The sequence below is a fragment of the Rutilus rutilus genome (assembly GCF_951802725.1).
Source record: "Rutilus rutilus genome assembly, chromosome: 13".
NCBI lineage: Eukaryota > Metazoa > Chordata > Actinopteri > Cypriniformes > Leuciscidae > Rutilus > Rutilus rutilus.
In genome coordinates this window covers 11,662,128-11,688,989 of record NC_140218.1, presented here as the reverse complement: position 1 = coordinate 11,688,989, position 26,862 = coordinate 11,662,128, and the positions used below count along the sequence as shown (strand labels likewise).

Below are 26,862 nucleotides of genomic sequence, written 5' to 3'. Positions count from 1 at the left end.
CATTCTCCTCAAAACATCGGATTCATCCGCGCTGGGCCGTGTCGAAGCACAACCCATGTAAAGTTAATAATTCTGCGAATAACTGCAATTGCAGATTTAGAACAGAGATGGCGACAAAGAGGAAAAACTACGGACTGCAGCTTTAAGTTAGGGCTTAAACTTTCATGACGATGAAGCGCTGGCCCATCAACTGTCCCGAGCGTCATTCACGTTTATTCACGTTCATGCATTGTTAGAATTCAGAAAATGTTACCAGTCAACTGGCGAGTGACACCGTTTAATATTCTCGCCAACGCCAATTTTTACTCGCATTTGGGGCTTGCCAAGTGTTAATTTTAGGCCCTGTATTTTATCATTTAATTTTATATTTATTATTAAATAATTATTATTATTTTCACTCAGAATTATTCTCATTGAATCCAGTGCGGAATTTTTGTCATTCTGTAAAAATTTTATGGAATACTTTATTAGTTATTCGGCATCCAAACAAATACAAAAATTCTAAAACTTAGATCAGGGATGTCCAATCCTGCTCCTTGAGGGCCACTGTCCAGGGCTGCGTTTCTCAGAAGCAGCGTAAGCTGTTTACACGACATCGTTTTCAACTAAAAACGTGAAACTTTTTATGCGTTTTGGCCATTCGTTTACACAACAACAGCGTTTTGAGTGCCTAAAGTTTTGAAAACGGGTTTCAAAGTGCACGTTTTTGAAAACGGTCTCTGTGTAAACAAGAAAAAACGTGAATCTCTGAAGACGATGACGTCATGCACATGCGTATTACGTGTTCAATATATAGTGTTTCATCGCCATCTAATGGCCTGGCAGCAGAATACAGGGTTTCCGTGGATCGTTTTGACAATGGTGTCATCTGTACGTAGAAAACTCAAAGGAAAAACTTCTAAGTTTTAAGTATATCGTTGTCGTGTAACCAATGGTCTCTACGATCAACTTAGGCTCACGATGCTTTTGGGAAACGCAGCGAGCAGAGTTTAGCTCCAACCCCAATAAAACTGAACCAGCTATTTAAGCTCTCACTAGGCATACTAGAAACTCCCAGGCAGGTTTATTGAGGCAAAGTGTGAGCCAAACGTTGTAGGACAAGTGGCCTTCCAGGACCGAGTTTGGACACACATTAAATGTCATATTTTAAGAGCCCCTTTCTGTGGACATGACATAATTTCCAGTTGGTCCCCCTTGATGACGACCCACATCCTTTGCCTGGTTAAAAAGCCACATTCTGACACATGACCCACATCCACCCTGTTTCACATCTGTCTTCTGCTCAGGTATGGTGAACCGGGAGGTGCTGGACCAGGTGGAGCGCGGGTACAGGATGCCCTGTCCCGCCGAGTGCCCTGACTCCCTTCACGAGCTCATGCTGACCTGCTGGCGCAAGGAGCCCGAAGAGAGGCCGACCTTCGAGTACCTCCAGAGCTTCCTGGAAGACTACTTCACCTCCACTGAACCACAGTACCAGCCCGGCGAGAACCTCTAGAGAGACCCATCCAGCCACGTGTGCAAGCAGTGAAAGAGATATCATTTCCCCAACCAGGAAACCAATGCGGTTTATGCCTCGGGTAATCTGTGGCATAACCCAAACAATATTGATCCACATGGGATGACAACAGAGCATCCAGCTGTCTAATTCATCCTGTTTAAAGCAACTTATTGGGTTTTCAAATGGTCTCCGTGTCACGGCATCGCCCTCTGTAATTATCATCGCATGTTTTCCACTGCTTTCATCGCAGATGATCTAAAAACAGGAAGTCGAGATGCATCTTTTCTGCATCAGTTCACTTCTTCAGCCGTTCAGTTGTGCTGTTAGTGCTGATCATTATGTCCAGCCTTTTTATTTCCGAAGCTGTGCGGATTGATCTGTTTTTCTTGACCTCGATGTACCACCGTCTTTCTCCTAAAGCTTTTAGCGGATGCTCCAGATCTGTCATTCATCCTCCTCCTCCTCCTCCTCCTCCCGCAATCCCTCATTTCTCTCCTCTCCCATCCCCCTTCAAACCCCCCAAAGCATCAAGCTCCATCAGCTTCGGTGTTCTTCGTGAACCCTGCGACCCTGTCCACAAGCTCAGATGGACGAGATGTGATTGTCCAGTAGGGGGCGTCTGACATCTGCGATCGCAGCTGTTTTACCGCCCTCCTCTGATGAACGGACGTTCCGGTTAATGTCTTCCAATAGATATCCAGGGTCTGTATCTGAACGTGGTATTTTATGCCTTTTACTGCTAGGAAATAGCTTTTTGTCCCACTTTGCTTGTTTATTTCTTTTGTATCAACCTGGATCAACTGGAATAAGAATGTGATTGGTTGAACACTAGTCACATGACCGATTGGGCGTGGGAAAAAAAAAACGTTCGGACTGAAATAATTGAAACGAAACATTCTTCCTTTTGATATGAACTCGTACACAATTGGAGAGTCGTACAGAATGTTGATTTCATTTGATACAGTTATTCTACTCTTCTAGTATTCAAAACTACTACTGATATATATATATATATAGCATTGTTTTGGTTTAAAGAAGAGATGACTGTATAGTCCAACTTTGTGTGCCAATACAAAGGAAAAAAATGAATTTTGTACTGTTTTATTATGTATAAAATGTATTTTTATTAATGTCATTTTTTTTTTTTTTGTATCAAAGAGGATGAGCAGGCTTTGTACCTATAGAATTTAAAGGGATAGTTTACTGAAAAATAACCATCATGTCTTTCCAAACACAACTGAGACGTTTAGCTGAATGTTCATGCTGCTCTTTTCCATATACGATACTTTTACTTTTATTGCATGGGGAAAATGTCCGCTAAACGTCTCTTTTTGTATCCTGTGGCAGAAATAACAGCGTAAAGGTTTGGGAAAGACTCGACAATGAGTGAATTTGGACATTTTATGTGAACTATTCCATTTAACACTCATGAATATTGTTCCTCACAGCTTTTTAAATGCTTGAATTTCAAACATTTGATCTTTTTCAGTTGTTTTAGCTTTTTTGAGACAAATTCTGACACACACACGTAAAGTTGCCAATATGTTATGCAAAAATAGCCATTGTTATGTATTAAGATGAGAAGAGGGAGCTCAATTATGTCTCTACTACTTTACCATCATAAGATCCACAGAAAGCCATGAACCTTGACTGTGAGGTGTTACACATTAGAAACCGATCTTAGGGCAGTTACTGTGATGGTTTGAGATACCCGAATAAATATTATAATCACCGCTGAGACCATGTAGAACTAAATAGATTTGAATTGTAGGGTTGTTGTACTGATATGATGATGGTTGCATTGAGCATAAGGGTTTGGAACTGTGAATAGTGGGTAACGTCGAGTTGTTTAGGATGGCATGCAGCTGTAATGGCGGTACTTTAGCTGGTAGATAAGTGACGCCTGTCGATATGCTGTATATACTTTCGTATGGTTACTGTAAATATTCTTTTCATATTTATTCATTTATGATCAGCAGATCTTTGCTTGTTTCTCCCCTCAAGATAAACGCAAAAGAACATTCTTGTTGCAGCGCAAATCTGGTTTTTCTAAGATATGCAACTGAAATGTATAATGCGATTTGCTTTTTAATGCTGAATAGAGAAGCGGCCAATCACAAATCGGCAAGCCATCATGTTTTAGGTGCTGTGTATTTATTTAAAATCTCTCTTTCTTTCTTTTTTTTTTTTGCAGCCTTTTGCGTTACACTAAGTAAATAACCTTTAAGAATCATTTCTTTACGTGTGACTCGCAACACACTGAAGTACTGTGTTTTATTATTTCTTTTTAATTCTTTTACCTTGCAATAAATCTGCTGTTGATTCTGACAGGTAGTTACAAAGTTAAACTGCACTGTATGCGTCGCTCTGACTTAATGAGGAAATTTGACAGGTTCATGGACAACGGCATGTTCTTGGTCCTGAGTGAAATGAACGGCATATGTGTTGTAGAACTGGAAAATAAAACAATCACTAAGAAAACTAATCAGATCTACAAGTAACCAGAATATTAGTGCAACCCAATGTAACGCATTGAAACTATGCAGTTGTTTTCTATGTGTATTTTAACTGCAGTTGCTCACAATCAAATTCCAGGTACTTTCTCCCAGTGTACAATTCTGCAATGACCGGTTTTAAAGTAAGAAATGACACTGAAATGAGATTTGTACTTTAAAAAATTATGACATGGTGTTATCTTCTTTTTTTTTTTTAAGTGCAATAAACTGTGTTTCTAAAGCTTGGATTTAAGCATGAGTTTTTTGGGGGGTTTTAGCAGCATGTTTTAAGTTTAAACACTGATTTAGTTTCCTTGACAAAAATAGCTCTGATTGTTAACTTGTTAGTTAGCTTGTTTTACAGCTGATGCTAAAAGGAAATGCAGTAAAAATCTTCCCTCAAGCGATTGCTATGATGTTACTAAGCTGAGGGTTTAAGGGAAATTGGTACAATATGGAGTGATTCTTATTAACTCAAATTAACGGATCATCTAAGAAATGAACCTGCAACATTTGTGTAAGCAGCACAGATCTTTAACTGCAGGGTGAATGCCTACTGTACATGCTTCTGTGATATATATGCATTAGTATTATCCTTGAATTATGCATGCTGATAATTATGATGATGATGATAATAAACGTCATGCCATGAATGCTTTACAAAAAAAAGTATAACTATAATAGGCCTATTCAATTTCAGGTATGGCAAACACATTCATATAGAATACAAACTCTATTACTGCAGGAATAGCAATTGTAATGTTTAAAGCTTACAACATGATTTAATCAGAGAAGCTCAGTCTCTTAATTTAATTAAATATTCGATGTTTTGCCTATTCAAAGCCAGTTTCTTGTCCTTTAGCGACACCTACTGTTCTGTCAACGGAAACGGCACTGTTTACATTCAGTTTAATCATAAACTGTAGGTGAAGATTATTATCGCAGTTATCTTGCTTATTTGTTGGACTTGAGTTAGATATTACGTCTAACAGGGTAAAATAAGGGTAAAATTTCACCATGAAATTATTGTGCTATAGGCTAGGCTACTTTTGATATTTTACGAGCTTGGATAAACTCTTTTTTGAAAGAATAACTTGTTAGACTGTGAATAAAGCTTTGAGCAAACTGTGAAAGTAGGTGTGCTGTGCATGTGCTAGAAACCAAACCATGTGTTGCAATGCAAACACTTTCTGCAAAAAAAAAAAAAACACACCTCTTGTTGATCTAACGCTTTAACAGTGCCTGAGAATCATTTCGAAAGTGCTTTGGGGTCAAACATAGGCTTGATTTCAGAGTCACCAAAAAGTTGAAGATAAATACTTTTTAACCAAATTTGAAAATTACTTTGCCATAACAACAAGTCCAAAACAAATAAATCATAGTTTCCTCAAACTGTTGACAGAAGGCGCACATGGCGAAAATACATATAACCTACTATTATTAGATTTAGCAAGTGTATAATTTACAGGCGGGGAAGTAAATGTTTAACAATCTCTGGTTTAAACAATGAATATTAATTAGGCTTACGTCATGTTGACTTAGTTAAAAACCCCTTCAGGCCAGAAGCAGCGTCCAATCACACCCTAATTATTATTCAAAACTTAGGTAAACAGTTTTTATCGGGTTTTTATTATTATTAGATCATATGAAAATAAATATACATTACAGCTAACAAATATACACAATAAACACGAATGCAGTTAAGGAACTTTGCTTTATGAATGTAAAAGTGAACGACAAAATTGCATTTATAAAATAACATTTCTTTAGATCAGTCACAGTATAAAAAAAGAATTCACCAACTAACACATTGACAAGAAGATATTAAACATGTTTACACTTCGTTGACAATGTCTTTCAGCCAATCAAATGACCGAACGTCACGTCATGTAGTTAATATTCATTAGTCTTCCTTCTTCCTAGTAGCGTTCGTAAATCCCCGGGCGAGTCGCTGCCTGCATGTGAGTTGGAGTCAGAGAGATAAACAAGGAGGTACAGTTTACAACTGGGGTTAAAGAACCAAAGCTGCCTGGGAAGGTACTGTGCTAATTCATTTAGTTTCACTTGGATCACTAAGATGTCTTGTCAGACGATAACTTCTAAACTCTTAACGGCAAATATTGAACTTCAGTGAGTCAGTGTTGCACTGCTTGAATGAGACGATTGTGTTTTGACGGTTACAAAGTCGTTACTGTGATAACATGGTTTCTGCAATGATGGATCTTGATCTTTACAGAAACTGTTTTCACAAACCGGAATCTTTCAAATATAGCCTACATTATATACAGTACATATAGCCTAGCCTACAGTATACTGTATGTGTATACCATAGATAGACAGGCTTAACTTACATTACCTGTAGCCGTAGGTGCTGTATGTTGCCATCAAACATGCGTCACGTTTTCTAATATCTGTGTTTCTAAAATGTTTTTCTCCGGTCGTAGATTATTGAGCGCATGGTAGTAACGTTACAATCTTACATGTCTAAAAAGTGGTAACTTTACAACAATGTAAGTCCAACATTTCTTGCCACATTTTCCTGGCATATCAGAATACCTTGTAAATAACATTGTATGTAAAGATGTTAATCATCATGGTAACAATATCAACGTAACGTTACCATCTGGAAAAATCACTGTACCATGGTGACACCAACGTTTTTGGCATCAACGAACCTTGATAGTGCAATTCTTGGATATATTTTGGAGAATCATGTTAATAATTACCATGGAATTCAGTAGCACTACTACAGCAATTTTTACTAAGTGAGGGCTTTTTCTCCTTGTGTTTCACTTATTCTCACTGCAAAGCTGTAGTATTACATGCCACTAATATGCTTGTTGTTCTGTGTAGTGTCTTTTTGTGCATTAGTCTAGTTTAGGCACTTTTTATGCCAGTTCTGTCTGTCTCTATTGCAGACTGAGGCTGTTTCCTGAGATAAAGCCTTTCGGGGTGTTGCAGAAACTTTGTTGTCGGTGATGTGTGTAGTGTTAGGTAACTTAATTATGTAGCTGAAACCAATGACTGATCATCTTGTGAGTGAAGTGGGAAATTCTGTTTCCCCTTGTTACCCAACTTACAGTACGAAAACGGCCTTAACCCAGAGACTTTAATCTTTGCTCTGGTTATCAAGATTGCATTATCTCTAAGTGCATTCTTTGTGTTGTTGATTATGAATATACATAGCTCATATCCGTGTGGTACGTGCTTGTCCCGTCTGAATTTGAAACTGAAACCGCACCTTTTATAGTCATGAATGAATGAATGTCACAAAACCTGTCAAGAACATGTCCGGCTCATATTTCTCCCTGTATACAGTACCAGTCAAAAGTTTGGAAACATTACTATTTTAAATGGTTGTGTAGAAGTCTCTTCTGCTCATCAAGGCTGCAATTATTTAATCTAAAATACAGTAAACAGTTAATATTGTGAAATATTATTTCAATTTAAAAGTAATGGCTTTCCATTTATTCCTGTAATCAAAGCATCATTACTCCAGTCTTCAGAGTCACATGATCCTTCAAAAATCATTCTAATATGCTGATTTGATACCATTAACATGCCATTGTTAAATGGCTGAAATAAGGTCTGTGGTGAACACAAGCTAGTAAAGTCTGCTTTTACAGCCTCGTTATGCTTATAATTGTGCTCTTATAAACTATTCTAACTCAAACGTTCTAGGAAAATGTTTTTTTGATAAAAACTGAAAGAGTTGTCGGAAGATTAGTGATGGTGACGATGAATTCGTGGGACCGTGGTGTAGTTCGTTTATAGCCTACCTTTAGCTTTTTGCTTCTGGCGACTGCATTTAGGCTTCAAAATTCATAAAGGTTGTGTTCATCTGTGATAATTATCTTAATGGACAAAACGAGCAAGTATCATAAACTTTTGTTGATCATAGAGCTTGTGTTTAGCATGTTTCTTGTGACACACAACTACTGGCCTGGCATGAATAATACAGTGTTTTTAGTCATTTTCACAGATCCGTGTGAACAGGGTTCGTTTTGACAAGTTGTCGTCTGTACGCGAAAAGACGCGAAGGAAAAACCTTTCAGTTTTTAGTACATCATTCTCAAAATCATGTGCATGATATAATAATTAATTCCCTTGTTAGTCCCTTGTTTAGTCGAATTAGTGCAACGTGGTCACAATTTACTAAAACAAGGAGAACAAATTAATAAGCCGTGAGATTGAATTCTTAATTCGTGGCCATGATTTATGTCAATGATTGCACAAACACTTTTTTTTTTTTAAAGCCACAAAAATATGTCCTGGCCAGTTACATTTATAAACTGCTTCGACTTTTTTCTTTGACACTTGTCAAAACTTTTATTTGTGTTTTTAAGTAAGTTTCTTAGATAAGTAGATTGGGCTAATTTGAATCCATAAAGTAGGCTAAGATTTGTTATCTATATAAGTGCTAGTTGTTCAGACTAGTTCTTAAGAATTACTGTGTTTATGCAACTGGGCCCAGGTCACGTTTCATGCCAAAAAAATTCAAGAAGGAAATTAACCCTTTTTTAACACATTTACCCCAAAACTTCCAAATGTCACAATGCGACCGCACATTTTTACTGTTTACACATTTTTTAAATGCCAAGTTATATTATTCTTCTGACATTTGAAAATCAAAAATGAAAGAAAAATTGGCAGCTCATTCAGTCAAACTGACGGATAAGGATTATTTGTCCTGATCATTTGGAATCCCTTAATTGAAACCACAGGACAATTGTAAATTCAATTTATTATTATTATTATTATATAGCTTGTACATGTTCTCGACAGGCTTTGTGAGATCCACCCACTAGATTAGAAGTGTTGAATTGATATACACATCAATTCAACGTCTAGTGGGTGGATGTTCAACACATCTTTTCAGGTACAGTATGTGTACACATGTGTCACAATGGCATACTGTACCTGAAAAGATGTGTTGAGTCTCACATCTGTTCCACTTATCACAGGCCTTTATGCGCAAACGACAGCAGGCCCGACATGATGTCAGATGATTTGTGTATTTGTGTAAACCCTTCCAGGCAGTAGCCCTAACATTTGTTAAGCATTAATGCAAACAAGACATGACTGTTCGTTTCCAGGAAGTGATCATGTGTGAGAGACTCTGAGACTCTTCTCTGCGTTTCATGCTGCGAGACCATAAAACGTCCAGGAAGTGCTGCAACATTTGTTTGAAGCCTGTTTGAAGCAATCTGTTGGCACACAAGGGGCTGATTATGGGTTTTGAACACGGAGGCACCAAACCCCCTGAGGTCACGTGCTGTTTTTTTTTTTTTTTCTCACGCAGTAAAAGTACAAGACATCACCTTCAATCTAAATGTCATGTTACATGGCATCATTAGAGATGAGGTAAAACAGGGAAATCAGTCATTATCAGTCACATGAGTATAACATCATGCTTGTTCTCCCAATACTGAGTGAGTCTGTCCTCTTTATTATACCATAGGCCTATGTGCTTTGTTGCAAGCCTCTATTTTAAAGGAAGTATTTGTACAGTAGCTCGGCACCCTGAGACAAGATCTGAGATGCTAAAGATTGGATCATTTTGCCTTATCCGTTTAATTTAAGTTTAAACGGTGACTCTCGCCAAAATTGAACCTTGGCTCTTTTTGTTAATCTACCCGAGTCAAACATTCATGTAAAAGCATACTTACAATGGAAACGCCACTTTTAAGATTGACCGTATTTTCGGTTTAGGTCAAAATGCCGAATGCTGAATTGCCATCTCCGAATGCAACGTAACATGAGGAGAGTAAAGATGGAAAGCTCCTTACCATATAAATTCACAGATAATTTTTATCTAAGTTATCATGCTTTTCATTGAAATTACAAGTTCATGACATTTCCTCATATGGAGTCAGTTCATTGAGTCGTACAAAACCTTTCTTTTTAGGAAACTTTGTGTACACAAACAATGTAGTCAATGCTCAAGTTCATGTGTAGAGCCTCTGGTGATACTTCGAGCACAGTTTCATGTTGTGTCGAATCTTCTTAGTGTTTAAAAAAATTGCGTTTTTAATGCTATCAGAGAAGTGCCCCAAGCACTCCAATTCAAAAGGCAATTTGACTGAAAACGAAAATACGGTCAATCTTAAAAGTGGCGTTTCCATTGTAATTATGCTTTTACACGAATGTTTGACTCGGGTAGATTAACAAAAAGAGCCTAGGTTCAATTTTGGCGAGAGTTACCCTTTAAACTGGGTTTAAATATTTAAAGGTAAGCAGTAGCACATTTGTAGAGATTCTAGAATATATGCTTCTAGAGATTCTGTGGTTCTAAATCAGTTATTTAAGATTGTAAATTTAAATAAAATGCTGTCACTTTTCAGAAGTGATGAAATGAAAGTGACCTTTCCTGTTTAACTAGCCTGGTGTTTTGCACTCATCCTCCCACAAGTGAAGTATTCATTGTACGCAATTGAATCAAAGTGAAAGAATGTCAAAAATGATCGTAGGCCTCTTTTTGTGCTTTGTAAGAACCTCCATGTGATCTGGAGAGTTTTTAATAACGCAGACGCTTTGCATTTATGAAACCCACAAGTCTAGGAGATGCAGGTGACACTGAGTGTTGTCTTAAAATAGTCAGTGAGTAAATGTGGGTTGCTAAATCTATATTTGCACACAACAGAAAGTCACATGAAACACTTAGCAATGTATTCCAGCCTGTTTTTGTGTTCAGCCTGGAGCCCAGTGACTTGCAATGCAATATTGCTGGTGTGATGACAAATCATGTCTCTGTAAGCCCGGAAAGCACCAAACAGACGCCAAAGAACTAGCGCTGATGAAAGCCGACTGTTGTCGTCTCGCGTCGGGGAAAAAGCTGGTCTTGAACACACCGAGAGAACTACAGCCGACTGTCAGCGACTGTGTGTAAATGAGACAACTGTCTATTCCCGCAGAAACGACACTGCAGGCTGCAGATACTCAAACCATAAACAAAGCAGTGCGTGCTCACCGTTTTGAATATCAATACTGCTAAACAACACTTTCTTTATTCCACTCCGCTCATATTGATATTGAAATATTCACCAAGGAACACTCATGTAAGATGACGTAACATTAGAACAGCCTTCTGTCTGTACTGTTTTGACTTCTTTGCTCGCTGTTTTGCTATTATTCTCGTGCACAATCAGCCAATCAGACGGCCCGACGCCGATTCGACCGGAAAAATTTTCAGCCGAAGGTTGCAGAACACACTGAGAGAACTTAGTTGAATTAGTTGACTCAAATTACTTTTAATAGGTAATCTCTTTAGCGCCTGATTACAATTCCTACAAAATCATGTTTTATGTTATGATAAAATTACCATTAATATCTTAATTATAGTTAGTATATGTACTAGCATAGATAGCCGATTAGCCTCGTCGCTTGGTTTATACACGCATGGTTTATGCACTAATTTTTGATGTAATTAATTACCTGTTAAAATAAGTGTTAAATGTCCAAATATTTCAGTTATAAAAAAAGAATGTAGTGATGTGCAGTTATTCACTTAATATGCAATTATTATATTATTATTTAATAATAATTAATTAAGTTTATCAAGTGAAAGAAATGACGTTCAATTTGTTTTATTATGCACTATATAGTAAGTTATATATTATTTAATATCATTCGTATGTACTTAGTACAATACAATCATCAACTGATAGTTGGTAGAGACCTGATTTCGAGGGAGGACCCGGTTTGTCATGACATCGTTAGAGCTGTAAAAATGGCAGAAAAACTAAATTCAAATTATTTACTTGTACATTGCTAATATTCAATTGTTTTTCTTTGTATTTAAAAGGCCTAACTTCAGTTAGGGGAAAAAAAGCCTTTTGGCTTTTATTAATACACTGCATTAAACTGTTTATTCAAAGTAATGAAAAAACTGTTAAAAAAGTGCATAACGTTTAAATTAAAGTTTATAAATCAAATATAATTTCGTAAATTGCATAAACAATTATGAGCAAGACAGCATCATGTATTTATGCAGAGTTTAATACAAAGAGTCGAAGTGCCGACTCATGAGATGCAGTGAAATGGAAAAAAAAAAGTCTCAAGACACGTTTTTTAAAAGTTGAACTTCTTTACACTTTACATGTCTTTCTAAACACGCTTCTCTCTTGTGTGAGACGTGAGTGCAATGGTCAAAGATATCCTTCTAGCACTTGTGTACATAGAAAACAATGTAAAAGCAGCACAGAAAATGCATTCTGTGTGATCAGCTTGGTTTCGGTTTTAACGTAAGCAAGATCTTCTCTGCATTGATCTAGTGGGTTAAACTGAATAGGCTAACAAAAACATTAAAACGCAACAACTCTTACATCATCATCATCATCATCATCGCATCTTGTGCGCCACCACTGATAAAGCTGATGGACACCTAATATTCGAATGCACTTTTTTTGCGTTTGAATGTGGATTTTAATTTTAATTTTGACCAATATACGAAATTTTTTAATTTTAACTTTACAGCCCTAAGTGCCAGTGTGCATTTGCTTAGTTTGTTTGTTATTAGTGTGACTTAGCCTAAAATTGTTTTGTGACATATTAGGTAACATATTAGGCCATTACTGCTATCTCTGTACGTGAACTCTGGGTTAACAGAGGTTAACTTTACATTACTTTGTTTCCTGTTGAAAGTTGTGGAACTTGATTCCATGAAATGCATTCAGAGTCAAACCATAAAATATGTAAAAAAAAAATGTATTGTATTGTTCAGGCTCTCATCCCTGGAATTAAATCTTTCCATTTTGTTGTAAGTGTATTTTGTTCATAATAGGGGTGTAACTGTAAAAAGTGGCCTACATTATTTTACATATATCTAGTCAGTGACAGAGAGAAAGCATATATTCGTCTGAAATAATTCTGTATTTTCAGCTTCAGAATCATGAATACTTTTATTCTGGTGTCACTATTATACTGTGCATTGGGTTACCAGCACAAAGTCCAAGCCTATTCATTTACACCCCCAATGTAATACCAAATTTAGCATTTTAATCAACAGTGTATTTAAAAAAAAACTTTTTACCATATGTCTTTGAGTATCACAATAATATTGTATCGTGAGTTCAGTTTCGTGATATGTATCAAATCGTGACATGAGGATATCGTTATACCCCTAGTTCATAATGTTTGTTTTCTTGGGTTTTATACTCGAATACTTGTATGACATTTTATTTATAATGTAATAATAATATTTATAATTTGATAAATAATGTTATATCACATTATAAATATTATTATTATTATTATTAGGCCTAGCCTACATTATAAATAAAATTTTATATATCACATATATATATATATACGAGATTAGTTTAAATTTCATAAACATCCAGAAACATAGTTGTGCCATGAACACTATTCTATTTAAGCCTTTCTTGCTTTTGAATTTGTTTACAAAGTTTGACTTTGGAATTTATTTGTTTTCCATGAACCTATCAGTACTAGTTCCTCTTATACTTCAATACCAGTCCTACCAATACCAATATACCAGAACAAGATTTTTATCATTTCTAAAGAAAAAAGGAGGCGCTACTTGCCCAAGCAGAACTACTGTTGGGTTTTGTGTTGTTGCCAAGGTGTTGTGTGTGGTTGCTAAGGCGTTTTAGGCGTTATTAGGAGTTGTTAAGATGTAATATCTTCAGAATAATGAAAATAAAACCCTATAAGTTTACATTGAAGTAGGGCCCTATCATATATAGAAACCACAATATCATAGACATTTGAGAATTGGTTAATGTAAAAAGTCTGAGATCCAAGTTCACAAGAAATGGAGTTATTGTTTCCCATAGGAAAAGACTGAGCTGAAACAAGTTGTCAGTAAGTCAAGTCTTCCTGCAGAAACCTACGTAAGTTTGTAACAGATTTTCATGCCAGCATTTAGTCTTTATTGGCCGTGAACAACGTTTACTTTGACCCTCAAACACTGTAGTTGTAGCTGGGAACTGGAAGAGTTTGGTTCGTGTTGTTCATGTCAAGAAGACGCTGTTTTCTGTGCTGCGACAGCAAATACATTTACCATGCACTTCCAAAGGATGAGGACTCGTGCTTAAATTGATACGTTTAAACCGAAGCCATCGTTACTGTTCGTATCGCTGTGTTTGTAAGTGCTGAGGAAGATCCGGAGCTGAAATTCAGATATGGTAATGAGCGTTTCGTTTCCGACACGACCTGTAAGTGGTCGACCAATCACACAACAGACTGGGCCGTCTGACCAATCAGAGCAGAGTAGACCAATCACAACAGACTGGGCCGTCTTACCAATCAGAGCAGAGTAGACCAATCACAACAGATTGAGCCGTCTGACCAATCAGAATAGATTAAGCTCTCGGAAAGCACCTGATAATAGTCCCCAGCTTAGTAACTTCTAACGCTCCCTGTGCAAGCAGGTTGTCCTGTTGGTTATGTTGACGGAAGGTAGCCTATTTTCAGGCGCTGCGTCATATCATTACGCCTGCTGGACTCATGGTACGGCAGCAAAGTTTCTTGATTATTACACAGGAATGAGAGTATAGTTCCTAGCCATATCAGCCTAGAAAATCGCAACTTTACATTTTCCGTCGGTCTTTGTGCACGATGTAACTACAGAAGAGTCAAGTTTTAAATAGGAAAAATATCGAAACTCTTTGGTCATTTTTTTGAGAGAGATGCTAATGGTCTTGTCCACTTCAATGATGTATGCTAAGCTATGCTAAAAGTGGTACCGCCAGACCCAGAGATCGGCTGAATGGATTCGAAAATGGTAAAACTCAACTGTTTAACTCTGGGGGAGTTGTAAAATGAACCTGTTTCCAAAAAAAGTGGAGTATCCCTTTAACATAGTGGCTGCTATTTTAACCGGCCCCTGTGTCTTTTCACGATCGGATGGCTATCCGATCAGAGAAAACACATGAAGTGGGCAGGTGTAAACAGGCCCTGTGAGATAAGAGGTGATACTGAAAATTATGAGAAAATGAAAGCGTTTTTTGACTTTGGATGCATGCAAGCCAGGAGATTTCAAAACAAAATTAGGAAACTTTGAAATTGCTCAGTCGGGGCACATTAAAAAGGTAATAGCACACGAGCTGCCTGATTTGAGATGTCTTTCGTGCTTGTTGCACAAATGGTGCTAGATGAGTTACGCACCAAAATTAATGTTCAGAGTTGCCTTAAATAGCCTACCCTTTTAGTCAGCCTGTGCATAGTTTACTTTTGTAACTCTTTCTGTTTGGATCTTTCTGTAAACTCTCTCGCTCTCTCTCTTGTCTCTGCAGGTCATCTAGCTGGCTCCAGGCCTCTCCCATCACAATGACCAACCAAACAGACTCTGTCAATCCCAGCCACGCTCTGTTTGACCGCTTTGTCCAGGCGCAGACGTGTAAAGAGACACAGCAGAACTTCATCGAGCTCTGTCGCCACCTGGAGGTCGACCCCAGGGACTACAAGCACTTCTATAGTAAACTGAAGGACAAACTCAACTACTGGAAGGCCAAAGAACTCTGGCAGAGGATCGACAAGAGAGCCGCCCATCCGGACTATGAACAGGGCAAGGCATGTCACCAAAACAAGGTACCATCAATAACCTGAATATTGTCAGATGTTTCCATCTATGAAGTGGTTTAACACTGGGAAAAGAAACCCAATCACTCTCTCTTTCTCCGTGTCAGTGTTTAGTGTTGGGTGCGGGTCCCTGTGGTCTCAGGACAGCGATCGAGTTGGTCCTACTGGGCGCTCAGGTGGTTGTGCTGGAAAAAAGAACCTCTTTCACCAGAAATAACGTCCTGCATCTGTGGCCCTACACCATTAAAGACCTGCAAAACCTCGGTGCAAAGAAATTCTATGGGAGATTCTGCAGCGGATCCATTCATCACATAAGTGAGAATCTATTTAAGCTACAGGATAGTTTTGTTGAATATTTTTTTGTTTTCATCATCAAATGAATTACATTCATGTGCTTCCATAATGTAACATATCAAAGTTTGGGGTTGGTATGATTTTTTAAAATATGTTTTTGAAAGAAGTCTCTTCTGCTCACCAAGCCTGCATTTATTTGATCCAAAATATGGTGAAAACAGTTATATTATGCAATATTATTACAATTTTAAAATTTAATTTATTCCTGTGATCAAAGCTGAATTTTTAGCATCCTTACTTCAGTCACATGATCCTTCAGAAATCATTCTTATATGCTGATTTGCTGCTCAAAAAACATTACTTATTATTATTATCAAGTTGAAAATGCTTGTGCTGCTTAATATTTTTGTGGAAATTGTGATACATTTTAGGGTTCTTTGATAAATAGTAAGCATTTATTTGAAATAGAAATCTTTTGTAACATTATAAATGTCTTTACTGTAACTTTTGATCAATTGTATGCGCCCGTGCTGAATAAAATTAAATGTTGTTAAATTAGGATCAAAGTGAAACTTTGAAAGTTCTTGTTTTATTGCTGAAAATGCACATGTATTCACTTTAATTCAGGAATAGTAATGAGGTCTGTGCTTCTCTATAGGTATCCGTCAGCTGCAGTTGATTCTGCTGAAGTTGGCCCTGATTTTGGGGGTCGAGGTGCACACAGGCGTGACCTTTGAAGGTCTGCTTGAACCATCAGGATCCACAGGTACAAACCAGCTCTGGTTGTTGTGGAAAGGTCTGCAGTCATGTAGTTGAAAAATAATGTTTGTCCTTGAACTTTTTGCCTTATATCTCCTGTCTTTCTTTCTTTCTCAGGATGGAGAGCAGGGGTGTCTCCTAAGTCTCACACAGCTGCAGCTTTCCAGTTTGATGTTTTTATTTCAGCTGGAGGGGGAAGATATGTGCCAGATGGTAACATAGTGCCAAATATAACATTTACACGGATGAGTGGGTTTTATCAAATCCACTTTCCCTTTCCCTTGGAAATTAATTTAAATATTGAATTCAATTTAAATTAAATGTTTAATAAAATGTAAAAAAAAAAAAAATTGTTGTAAAAGCTCTGCTCACTGTTTACTAAATACTTGGAATATTTAATTAAAATTTCATTTCATTTGATAATTGAATTTAATAATGCATTTTATTTTATTTGTTTACATTTTTTATTTTGTTGTAAAATCCCTAATGATCCTAATCAATTTATACTAAACACTTGGAATATGGTATTTCATTAAATTCCATTTTACTTAATTATTTTATTTAATAAAATTAATTTTTTATTATTTTATTTTATTTTCATTGTTTTATTTTGTTGTAAAAACCCTCCAAGTCACAGTTTGTACTAAATTCTTAAAAATATTTTATTTTATTATTTTTATTATTTTAAATAAATGTAAATATTTATTTTTTAATTAGTATTTTATTGAGTTTTTATTGAAAAATTTCCCTCTGTTGTTTTCCCCATGTCTTCAGGTTTTAAGATAAAGGAGCTCAGGGGAAAGTTAGCCATCGGTATCACTGCAAACTTTGTAAATCGCCATTCTAAACAAGAGGCTCAGGTGCAGGAGATCAGCGGCGTGGCCCGAATATACAACCAGAAATTCTTTCAAGCACTTCAGTCAGAGATCGGTACACACACACACACACACTTTTACCTTATCTCACTGAGAATATACCATAGACTGTTTTCATTCGTTTTTTACCTCATGTCATATTTAGCTATCTATTGAGGACACGTTTGTTTCCAAAATATAGTTTTGCAATATTTTCACAATATAATCCACACGCCCCTTCTTCTGTCCTGTTGTTTGTCGTGTTTTTCAGGCGTTGATCTAGAGAACATCGTCTACTACAAAGATGACACCCACTATTTTGTGATGACTGCAAAAAAGGCGAGCTTGATAAAAAAAGGAGTTATAAAGCAGGTATGGTACACAGTGTGACACATGCAAAGACTTTGAGAATACTTCATAGAAAAGCTAAACAGAGCCTAGAAAAGAGGCCTTGATTTTATCAGCAGAGGTGTATGGTGACGTTTCAACTTGTTTCCAGCTCACATCTACACTTACAAACACATTTATCAATCCTCACACTGTTGTCCAGCTATTCTCGTCCTCTCCTGTCACTGTATTCTCACAGGAATAGCTGCAGTCAGTTGCTATTTGTGTTCTGATAGAAATGCAACCTGTATATTGAAGTGCAAATGGAAGTACAAATGAAATAATGAAAGACTAAAGGCCCGTTCACTCCAAGGAGGATAACTACGTATAAAGAAAACTAAAAATCATTCTCAACATTAAAGAATAGCAGAGTTCACACCAAAACTACTGTATAATTGATAATATAAGAAATGATATCGTTGGAATCACTTTCAGAATGATTTTATCCAGCTGATGAACAATAAAAACATTGACGGCCAATCAGAATCCATCCTGCTGTAACGAGCTCAAGCATTTAAAGTGACAGACGAGCACGCGCTTAGAATAAACAGAACGAGATCGTCCGTCGGTGTTGACGCTAAGATAGTTATCTTTATAGTTCTCGTTCTCAAAGTGAACGGGCCTTAACTTTAAACCCTCCTTGTCTTGATCAAAAACGTTCTCGTTCTCAGGACTTCTCTGATGTCGAGCAGCTGCTCGCGTCTGCAAACATTAACCAGGAGGCTCTGCAGGAGTACGCATACGATGCCGCCGACTTCTCCACAAATCACATGTTGCCGGACATGGAGTTTGCGAAGAACCACGCGGGCCGCCCTGACGTGGCCGTGTTTGACTTCACCTCCATGCACAGGGCAGAGAACGCGTCTCTGGTGAAGGAGAGGAAAGGGAAGAAACTGATCATCGGATTGGTGGGAGACTCTCTGGTAGAGGTGTGTTATCACCATAGTGTATGAGTAAACATGATCAGTGTCAAATTTATTATTAATGACAACATTATGACATTTATTGATTGTTACATAGTTTAAAAATGAATTGGCGACCACAGTGGTTTCTGTAGATTTTAATAAAGCATTTACATTTATGCATTTGGCAGATGCTTTTATCCAAAGCACCTTACATTGCATTCGAGGTACACATTGTTATCCGTTCTTGCTTTTCCTGGGAATCGAACCCATGACCTTGGCATTGCTAGTACCATGCTCAACTGTTTGAGCTACAGTACATTTATGATAATGAAGATTAATAATAATTATTATTGACATTTAGACTGATAATGAAAGCACTATCTCAGGACTTATTTTTAAACTAGGAGTTTCAAATGTACTTAAGAGTCTTTGTTTGTACTTTATAATGTTCCGTTTACAATGGACTACTTGCACAACTACTTCCTAGTTCTACTTATTACAACTCGGGAGTTTCCAGTAACAGCGTTCAGCACACCTACATACACGAGAACGCAGATTATTACTGCGTTTTATGGCTGTCAATTGATTAAAACAGTGAATCATGTTCTCTGCGTTAACATGATTTATCTTGAACCTGCTGAAATGTTCCTATTTACTTTCCAGCTGTGAATTCTGAATAATAAATAAATATATTTCCCCACTAACTTGCAGCAGTCCAGTGCTCGTCTTCTCATCAACGTTGTTTTTCTCTTACTGACCATATTTCATACCGGTTGAGTGTACATTTTTTAATTAATTTGACTGATAAAAAGAATTGGTTGTGTGCGCTGGTGCTCTTTTTCTATTCTTTTGAAATATTTGAATGAATGAATGCGCTGGCGTGCCTTAAATAAATTTAATGATGTTAAATATTTAATTAATCTTAAACGGTAACGCACACAGCGTAGAGGAGAATGACAGTCAACTACTTGGAATATTAATTAATCATTTTGTGCATAAACATGTAAATTACATACAGTAAAATGATTGACTATGAAAAATGACACCGAATAGTGATTAAAATATTTAATTCAAATAAACAAATGTTCGTACTTCGTACTTATTCATCAGGTCACTAGTTTAGACGAGCACTGTGGTGAAATAATCACGTGTGATTAACAGCCGCTGCTTTCTCAGATCGGTTTGGATTGGATCAAAACTTTGTTTCGTTGAGTTTGGTTTAATGTAAGCACTGTTTAAACGATACAAGTAAAACAGTATAGATTACATAATACTGTCCGTCATATTGACATTGGCCATCAAATCTAATTATAGCTATCATAATAGATAGACTAAAAGATATTTATATTTTATTATTTATTTTATTATTTTATTGCAGCCATTTTGGCCTCTTGGCACTGGCATTGCTCGTGGTTTCCTGGCTGCGCTTGACACGGCGTGGATGGTCAGGAATTGGGGAAAAGGTTTGCCACCCCTGGAGGTGATCGCGGAGAGGTACAGAATTTTTACGCCATTTATAATGTTACAAAAGATTTCTATTTTAATTAAATCTTCTGTTAAAAACATAAATTCCTTACCATCCCCAAACTTTGAACGGTAGAGTTCAGGTGCAAAAGCCTCTAAGTGCCATCTGAAAATTTCTTCTAGAATGATCATTTTTATCAAGCTCGTATATTTAAGTTCAGTAATTTCACAATTTGACAATGAAAATTACCTATGAATTGTCATTTAAGTGAAATTACTGAACTTAAATATACAAGCTTCATAAAAATGATCATTCTAGAAGAAAATTTCAGATGGCACTTAGAGGCTTTTGCATCTGAACTCTTCAAATATCAATATAAAATGCACAAATGATTCAATGAATGTCTTCTACAGGGAGAGCGTGTATCAGTTGCTCTCTCAAACGACTCCAGAGAACACCAGCAAGAACTACATTGCCTACAGCATCGATCCATCCACGCGTTACCCAAACGTCAACCTGTCCTCTATCCAACCCAGACAGGTCCTATACACAAACTTACACGCATGGAAAAGCTGCTTGAATACCTAGCAATGATTAGTAATTAATGAAAGTGTTTTTATCATCAGAGAGTTTTATTTAAGTCTGTTTGTGTTCAATTTAAAGGTCAAGCGTCTGTATGAAGTAGAGGATGAGAGTAAACCCAACAAACAGTTGAAACCCATCCTAAAATCTAAACCTAGAAAAGGTAAATGCCATACGACACATACTTTAACTTATAAACTTATATATTACTTTATCTTATATACACAAACCCTCATATATACATATGTATATGTAACTTGTATCACTTTAACTTATAACACACTGAGGGTGTATTTAATATTTTAATTGAGTATATGTTGAAAAAAAGCTATAAAAAATGTTTTCACTAATTCAAAATAATAATATGCATCATCTGTTCATATATGTTAACATTTTAGCGTTATGCATCGGATTACATGTCAAAAAATGTGTTTTAGGGTTTCATAACCCGATGAAAAAGCACAGAAGCACAGACCTTACGGTGAAGTGATGAACTAAATGTGTGTGTTTAGACTCTATCAGACGTCTGGAGGAACTGCTGTCCTGGTGTCAGAAGAACACAGCGGGGTACGAGCACGTGAAGGTGAAAGATCTGAGCGAGTCCTGGAGGTCCGGCCTGGCTCTCTGCGCTCTCATCCACAGCTTCAGACCTGAACTCATGTAAGACCGCCTGACCATCAAGAAACAAGAGTATTCGCATAATGGATTTAACACGCAGAGCCCAATTATGTTATGATAAACTGTTGCTTGATACACTATCGTTCAACAGTTTGGGTATACGCAATAAGTGCATACAAATAATATGCATGCTGTCCTCTCTTTCAGTGACATGTCTCGTCTAGATGAATATAATATCACTGCGAACAATAAGCTGGCCTTTGACGTCGCGGAGAAAGTGTTTGGCATCGCCCCCATCATGCATGCCGCTGATATGACCACTTGCGGAAAAATCGACCAGCTCTCAATGGTGGTCTACCTCACACAGATACGCAGCGCTCTCACCGAGAAAGATACACCAGCAGGTAATGATGGGCCGTCTTTGGAGGCATTCATAATTATGAAAGGCACTTATAATGGTTGTCCGAAATATATAATAAAACAATTTGTTGCCTTCATGTACGATCCTTATACTTGGACATTTTCAGCTTGGTTTTGTTACGACCTCCCTTCTAGTGAAATAATTGAACAAACAAAAATGAGTGAACAACACCACTGCTCAGAACGATTTTATTAATTCACTCAAGACAATGTATAAGCAAAATCAAACAACATGCCAACCAAGAAAGTATTTAAAAGAGCGGACAACAACTAACAAAGAGAGATATGAACCGCAAAGCACAACAAAACACAAATAATATAAAACATAAAGAGTCCTAAGTCTTTCATCTCTCCCCTTTCTCCTCCAAAGTGGTGTCTTTTATCTGCCGATTTCAATCAGCTACCTTTCAAATGATGAACATGTGCGTCAACCTAACAGAAAGAGAGCATGCGCGCGCCTATAGAGATAGAACGACGCCAAAGTAAACAAGGGAGGAACAACAACAATAAAAGCGTAAGACACAGACTAAACCACAGACCGTAACAGATTTCAATACATGATCTGTATGGACTATAGAGGCAAACTCTTACAATAGCAGCGCTACTGTCTCTTTAAGATCCCTTCCCAGCATGCACTGCTGTGAACAGGCAGTTTTCTGCTGTAGTCTGTAGTCTGACAGCAGCGGCTGCAGCAGCAAATGCACTCAGCTGGGGAGAAATCAGCTGCTTACGGGGGATTCGGTGGGAGTGGATCTGATTCCAGCCTCCACACGCACCGCTCTACGAGACGGATTTTGAAACACCATCTGTAGAACAGGAATCACAGCCGTTAGAGGGGCTTTAGGGAGCTGGATTCAGCGTTTAGTTGTTGGATGCTGTGTTTGGGAGGGGATCTCACACAGATGTTCTCCAGGTTGAGCTGTCACTCACGCAGGCTCTGGATGTGTGTATTCTGGGGAAGGGGGTGGGATCCAATACAGCTCATCTCTAACACGCCACTGCAAAGCGCATATTGAATGTGACGACTCGTATTTGTTGCAGTTTAAAGGGTAGGAGGATATTTCATTCGGTTTTGTTTTTTGTTAACGTAATGGTTATTTTTATTTTTTTTTCAGTTTGCTTCCGTCTTTATCTATTGCTGAAATGATTTGATCAATTGCATTTAAATTGCATCTAAAATGCACGGTTTATGTAAGGTTGTTCTGGATTATGAAATAATATATTGCATTTAAGAGATTATAAATGATGCTTTTCTTGTTCACTCGTGTGTGTTTGAGTGGAATATGTTTGATGTTTAAAATTAATTTTATGATATCATAGCATATTTAATGTACATTTTTCCCAGTGTTGATTTTTGTACGTTTAATTTTATTATTTTTAATTAAAAAATGTTTGTATTATTTTACATTTAATTTAAATGTATTTTTATATTTTTATATGTTATGAGTTGTAGGACTACAATTAAAGTACAATGCTCTTAAGGTTTTGCTGCAATATGAAAAGCTTAAATAATAGATCATGTTATGGGACAGATTCTTTTTTTTTTTGTGAATCTGTTTTTATGGCTTTATAAGCATTTTTACTTTACATAAAAAAATGTTATATTTCTTTCTTTGCCTCAAAAACTTATTTTAATGAATGCATTTTACTTTACTTTTAGCACTGCGTGAGTAAACATGTAAACCAATCTACAAATATAAATGTGAAACTATTTCTGGGAGACAATTACTTGACATCTGTTTCCATTTATTTTCTTCTCACTATTTCCGTTCTTCTTGTCTTCCTCAGAACGCTGCAACAGCCTCTCCCCCAACAATACCCTCTCGCTGTCCAGAACCCGCCTGGCCGTCTCCTTCCTCAACACGCTCAAGCGCAACTCCCTCCAGAGACGCAGGGTACGCAAACACCTGCGTGTTATGTAAAACAAACCCCCATTTTGTTTACAGTGTAGCAGTGGCGCCTGTCAAAGGTCATCTTTGGTGTATTGGGTTAAATAGAGCATGAAATCATGTGCAATCTCTGTCGTAATGACCCACAACATTAGGAAAACACTAAACGCCCCCATTACACACAGCTGTTGCCAAAGCCAAATACTCCCATGCTGCGGCCACAATGAGGAAGTTACACAAGAGAAAGCGGATAATATAATGACAAGAGAAAGGGGGATGCTAGTGTTTGCTTGCTGTCCGTTTGCAGTGCATGATAACGGTGAAATCATTGTTTATTTCTGTCGATCTGCTGTCACCACATTACGTAACCTGAGCTATAAATGAGATCATGTGACCCGTGTATCTCAGGACCGACTGGCATCGGAGAAAGGACCAAGAAAGCAAAAGATGAAGGAGAAAGAGGAAGAGAAGGATGTGAAAGAGGAAAAAGTAAGGGTTGAAATATCGTTCTTCATTTAAATGGTGACTAAAGTGTTATTGTGACGTGTTAAACACCTGCTTGGAGTGAAGACCGATATTCTCTTGTTATTTCTGTGGTTTTTAGCAGTAAATGCAACAAATGATAGATAGAACTGTAGATACAATATGGGTGGCTTGATTACATATCAGCTTTTTAAAGGAACACTCCACCGTTTTTTGAAATAGGGCTTATTCACCTTCTTTCCTACATTTAGATAGGTGGGCAAATGCATTTTTGTCTCAGTGCATGGATTGTTTTAGTTTGACAGGGTCGGCGCTAGCTTAGCTTAGCTTAATGAATGGAATCGTTTGTTGCCAGCTAGCATGTCCTGAGTAAAAGTGATTAAAAAAAAACACCTAATTACTTCTTGTGGCCTGCGTATTCACAACGAGTACAAATAGCGATGCAGATTAACACTAGGCGATTTCCTAGGCAGATATTGACTTGGGACTATATTAGGGGGCAGCACAGGCGAAGCACCTCTACTTGGGCGCAGAGATATCACGCAACACATGTGAATACAGGTATAATATGGGTCGATCTATACATGCGTCATGTTTAAAATAATCACTTACTCTGTGGACAGCTGTCCATTTGGTCCATTTGGCGTGGGGCGTTTTTTCCAGTTCACTTTATCACACCGAAAAAAAAAAATCGAGTACTGCAGGATGGATCAACACCGTGAAATCCTCGGTAGCTGTGACACAACTGCGGGCACGCTCATCTTGATCTGACGCGTTGAGCCTGGTCATCGATGGCAGTAACTTGTCCCACTCGCCACAGCACAGACACTCTATTTCAGTCGGCATAGATTGGCATATTCACACCACCGGTTCGTGTTGGATCTCATCCTCACGTCCTCAGGCTGTTGAGCGATCGCAACCTCCTCCTCCTGTCGTTCTATTTCCAAAGCACGCAGCTCATCTTCTGAAAACTCTGGTTCATAGAGGTATGGTTCTGGATCTTGACTGTCTGAGAAGTCACCCTCTTCGTCTCTCACAAAATCAGCCATGTTCATCGCCATTCATGTACTGTAGGTATGTTGACGGAAGTCGTGGGATTTCATGTGTTGCGTGATATCTCTGCGCCCAAGTAGCAGTGCTTCGCCTGTGCTTCCCCCTAATATAGTCCCAAGTCGATATCTGCCTAGGAAATCGCCTAGTGTTAATCTGCATCGCTATTTGTACTCGTTGTGAATACGCAGGCCACAAGCCTTTTTTATCACTTTTACTCAGGACATGCTAGCTGGCAACAAAGGATTCCATTCATTATGCTAAGCTAAGCTAGCGCCGACCCTGTCAAACTAAAACAATGCATGCACTGAGACAAAAATGCATTTGCCCACCTATCTAAATGTAGGAAAGAAGGTAAATAAGCCCTATTTCAAAAAACGGTGGAGTGTTCCTTTAAATAAAAGAAAAAATTCCACAGGATTGTGGCCAAAAGTGTCCACTGTAGTGAATTCCTTTTTTGAATTAATTTTAATTTTGAATTTTAATTTAAAGATATTAAAATATGATTTAATATACATATATATCTACTTATATTAAATAATTTTATTTAAAATTTGAAACCCCAATTACTAGTAAACAGTAGAGAGCTTAGAACTGTAAAATTTGTTAAAATATTGAGTATTTATTGTATCTTTTGTGCATTATTTATAGATAATTTAGTATTTGATTTGATTTAAATTACATTTGAATTAAATAACTTTAAGTATTTGTACACTCACACACACAACTTTGGTTCCATTTGTCACGTCTTTTAATTCACTGCTGTATATTCATTATCAGTGCAGTATCTTAAACCGTTGTTCATGTCCAGTGTGCGGCGCCTGTGGAACCGATGTCCTCATCAGAGACGTGTGGCAGTGAGCTCTGTTATTTCTGCAAGAAGCATCTGTACGTGCTGGAGAGAGGAAGTGCCGAGGGCAAGTTCTTCCATCGCAGTTGTTTCAGCTGTTATCACTGTGGCTCCACCCTGCGGCAGGGCGGATACACTTTCCACTCCGACACGGGTAAGCCCAAAAGACCCTTCATATGACGTAAAGCTTCATATTTTTTATAAATATATTTTTTATTTATTTGTTGTACTAATTTAATTTAACTAAAACAAGGTAACTAATTGTTACATCATGCGCACGATTTAATAAAACAAAGGAACAAATTATTATATTGTGCCCACGATTTACTTCAAACGAGGGAACGAATTAGTAAAACGTGCTGACATATTAGCAAGTCGTGGGAACGATTTGTTAATTTGTGGCCACGATATACATATTTTTTTTCCCACGTGTCATGGGGAAGTTTCGTTTTGTTTAGTTTCGTAGATCAAGGGCTAATAGTAGGTACTAAGTTACTAAGTTCTGAAAAATAATAAATATTTCAGCATTATTTTTCGTTTTTTACATTACGTAATACATTTTATTTTATTATTTATCATGTACTTGTTTCTCATCTGCTGTCATAAGGACTGAAACATCTTGATGTTAAATAAAATATTACATAACCTTTTAAAGCTATTCATAACTCATACAGTGTGGAACACTGTCTTATTAGATTATGGCTATTACAACACATGTCAATTACAGTCAACCTCCAGTTTCACCTGTGGTCCATGATTCTTACATGAT

At 37.3% G+C, this 26,862-nt stretch overlaps 2 protein-coding genes across 5 annotated transcripts in view; both read left to right on the top strand.

The window, feature by feature from the left end:
* The window catches only part of src (v-src avian sarcoma (Schmidt-Ruppin A-2) viral oncogene homolog), a 50,160-nt gene extending 44,979 nt beyond the window's left edge, over window positions 1-5,181 (top strand). For all 4 annotated transcript variants that reach the window (XM_084427636.1, XM_084427634.1, XM_084427635.1 and 1 more), the window contains one exon: window positions 1,287-5,181. In XM_084427636.1, coding sequence (XP_084283762.1) covers window positions 1,287-1,495 — 209 coding nt within the window. In that variant the 3' untranslated portion in view covers window positions 1,496-5,181. The remainder of the gene's footprint in view (window positions 1-1,286) is intronic.
* Window positions 5,182-5,923: 742 nt separating this feature from the next.
* The window catches only part of mical1 (microtubule associated monooxygenase, calponin and LIM domain containing 1), a 31,691-nt gene continuing 10,752 nt past the window's right edge, over window positions 5,924-26,862 (top strand). The window contains exons 1-16 of the mRNA XM_084427420.1: window positions 5,924-6,030; window positions 15,252-15,546; window positions 15,645-15,852; window positions 16,490-16,597; window positions 16,708-16,803; window positions 17,365-17,520; window positions 17,716-17,816; window positions 18,503-18,760; window positions 20,115-20,230; window positions 20,615-20,741; window positions 20,865-20,946; window positions 21,296-21,443; window positions 21,609-21,805; window positions 23,610-23,716; window positions 24,119-24,199; window positions 26,055-26,247. Of these exons, the coding sequence (XP_084283546.1) occupies window positions 15,286-15,546; window positions 15,645-15,852; window positions 16,490-16,597; window positions 16,708-16,803; window positions 17,365-17,520; window positions 17,716-17,816; window positions 18,503-18,760; window positions 20,115-20,230; window positions 20,615-20,741; window positions 20,865-20,946; window positions 21,296-21,443; window positions 21,609-21,805; window positions 23,610-23,716; window positions 24,119-24,199; window positions 26,055-26,247 (2,239 nt within the window). The 5' untranslated portion in view covers window positions 5,924-6,030; window positions 15,252-15,285. The remainder of the gene's footprint in view (window positions 6,031-15,251; window positions 15,547-15,644; window positions 15,853-16,489; window positions 16,598-16,707; window positions 16,804-17,364; window positions 17,521-17,715; window positions 17,817-18,502; window positions 18,761-20,114; window positions 20,231-20,614; window positions 20,742-20,864; window positions 20,947-21,295; window positions 21,444-21,608; window positions 21,806-23,609; window positions 23,717-24,118; window positions 24,200-26,054; window positions 26,248-26,862) is intronic.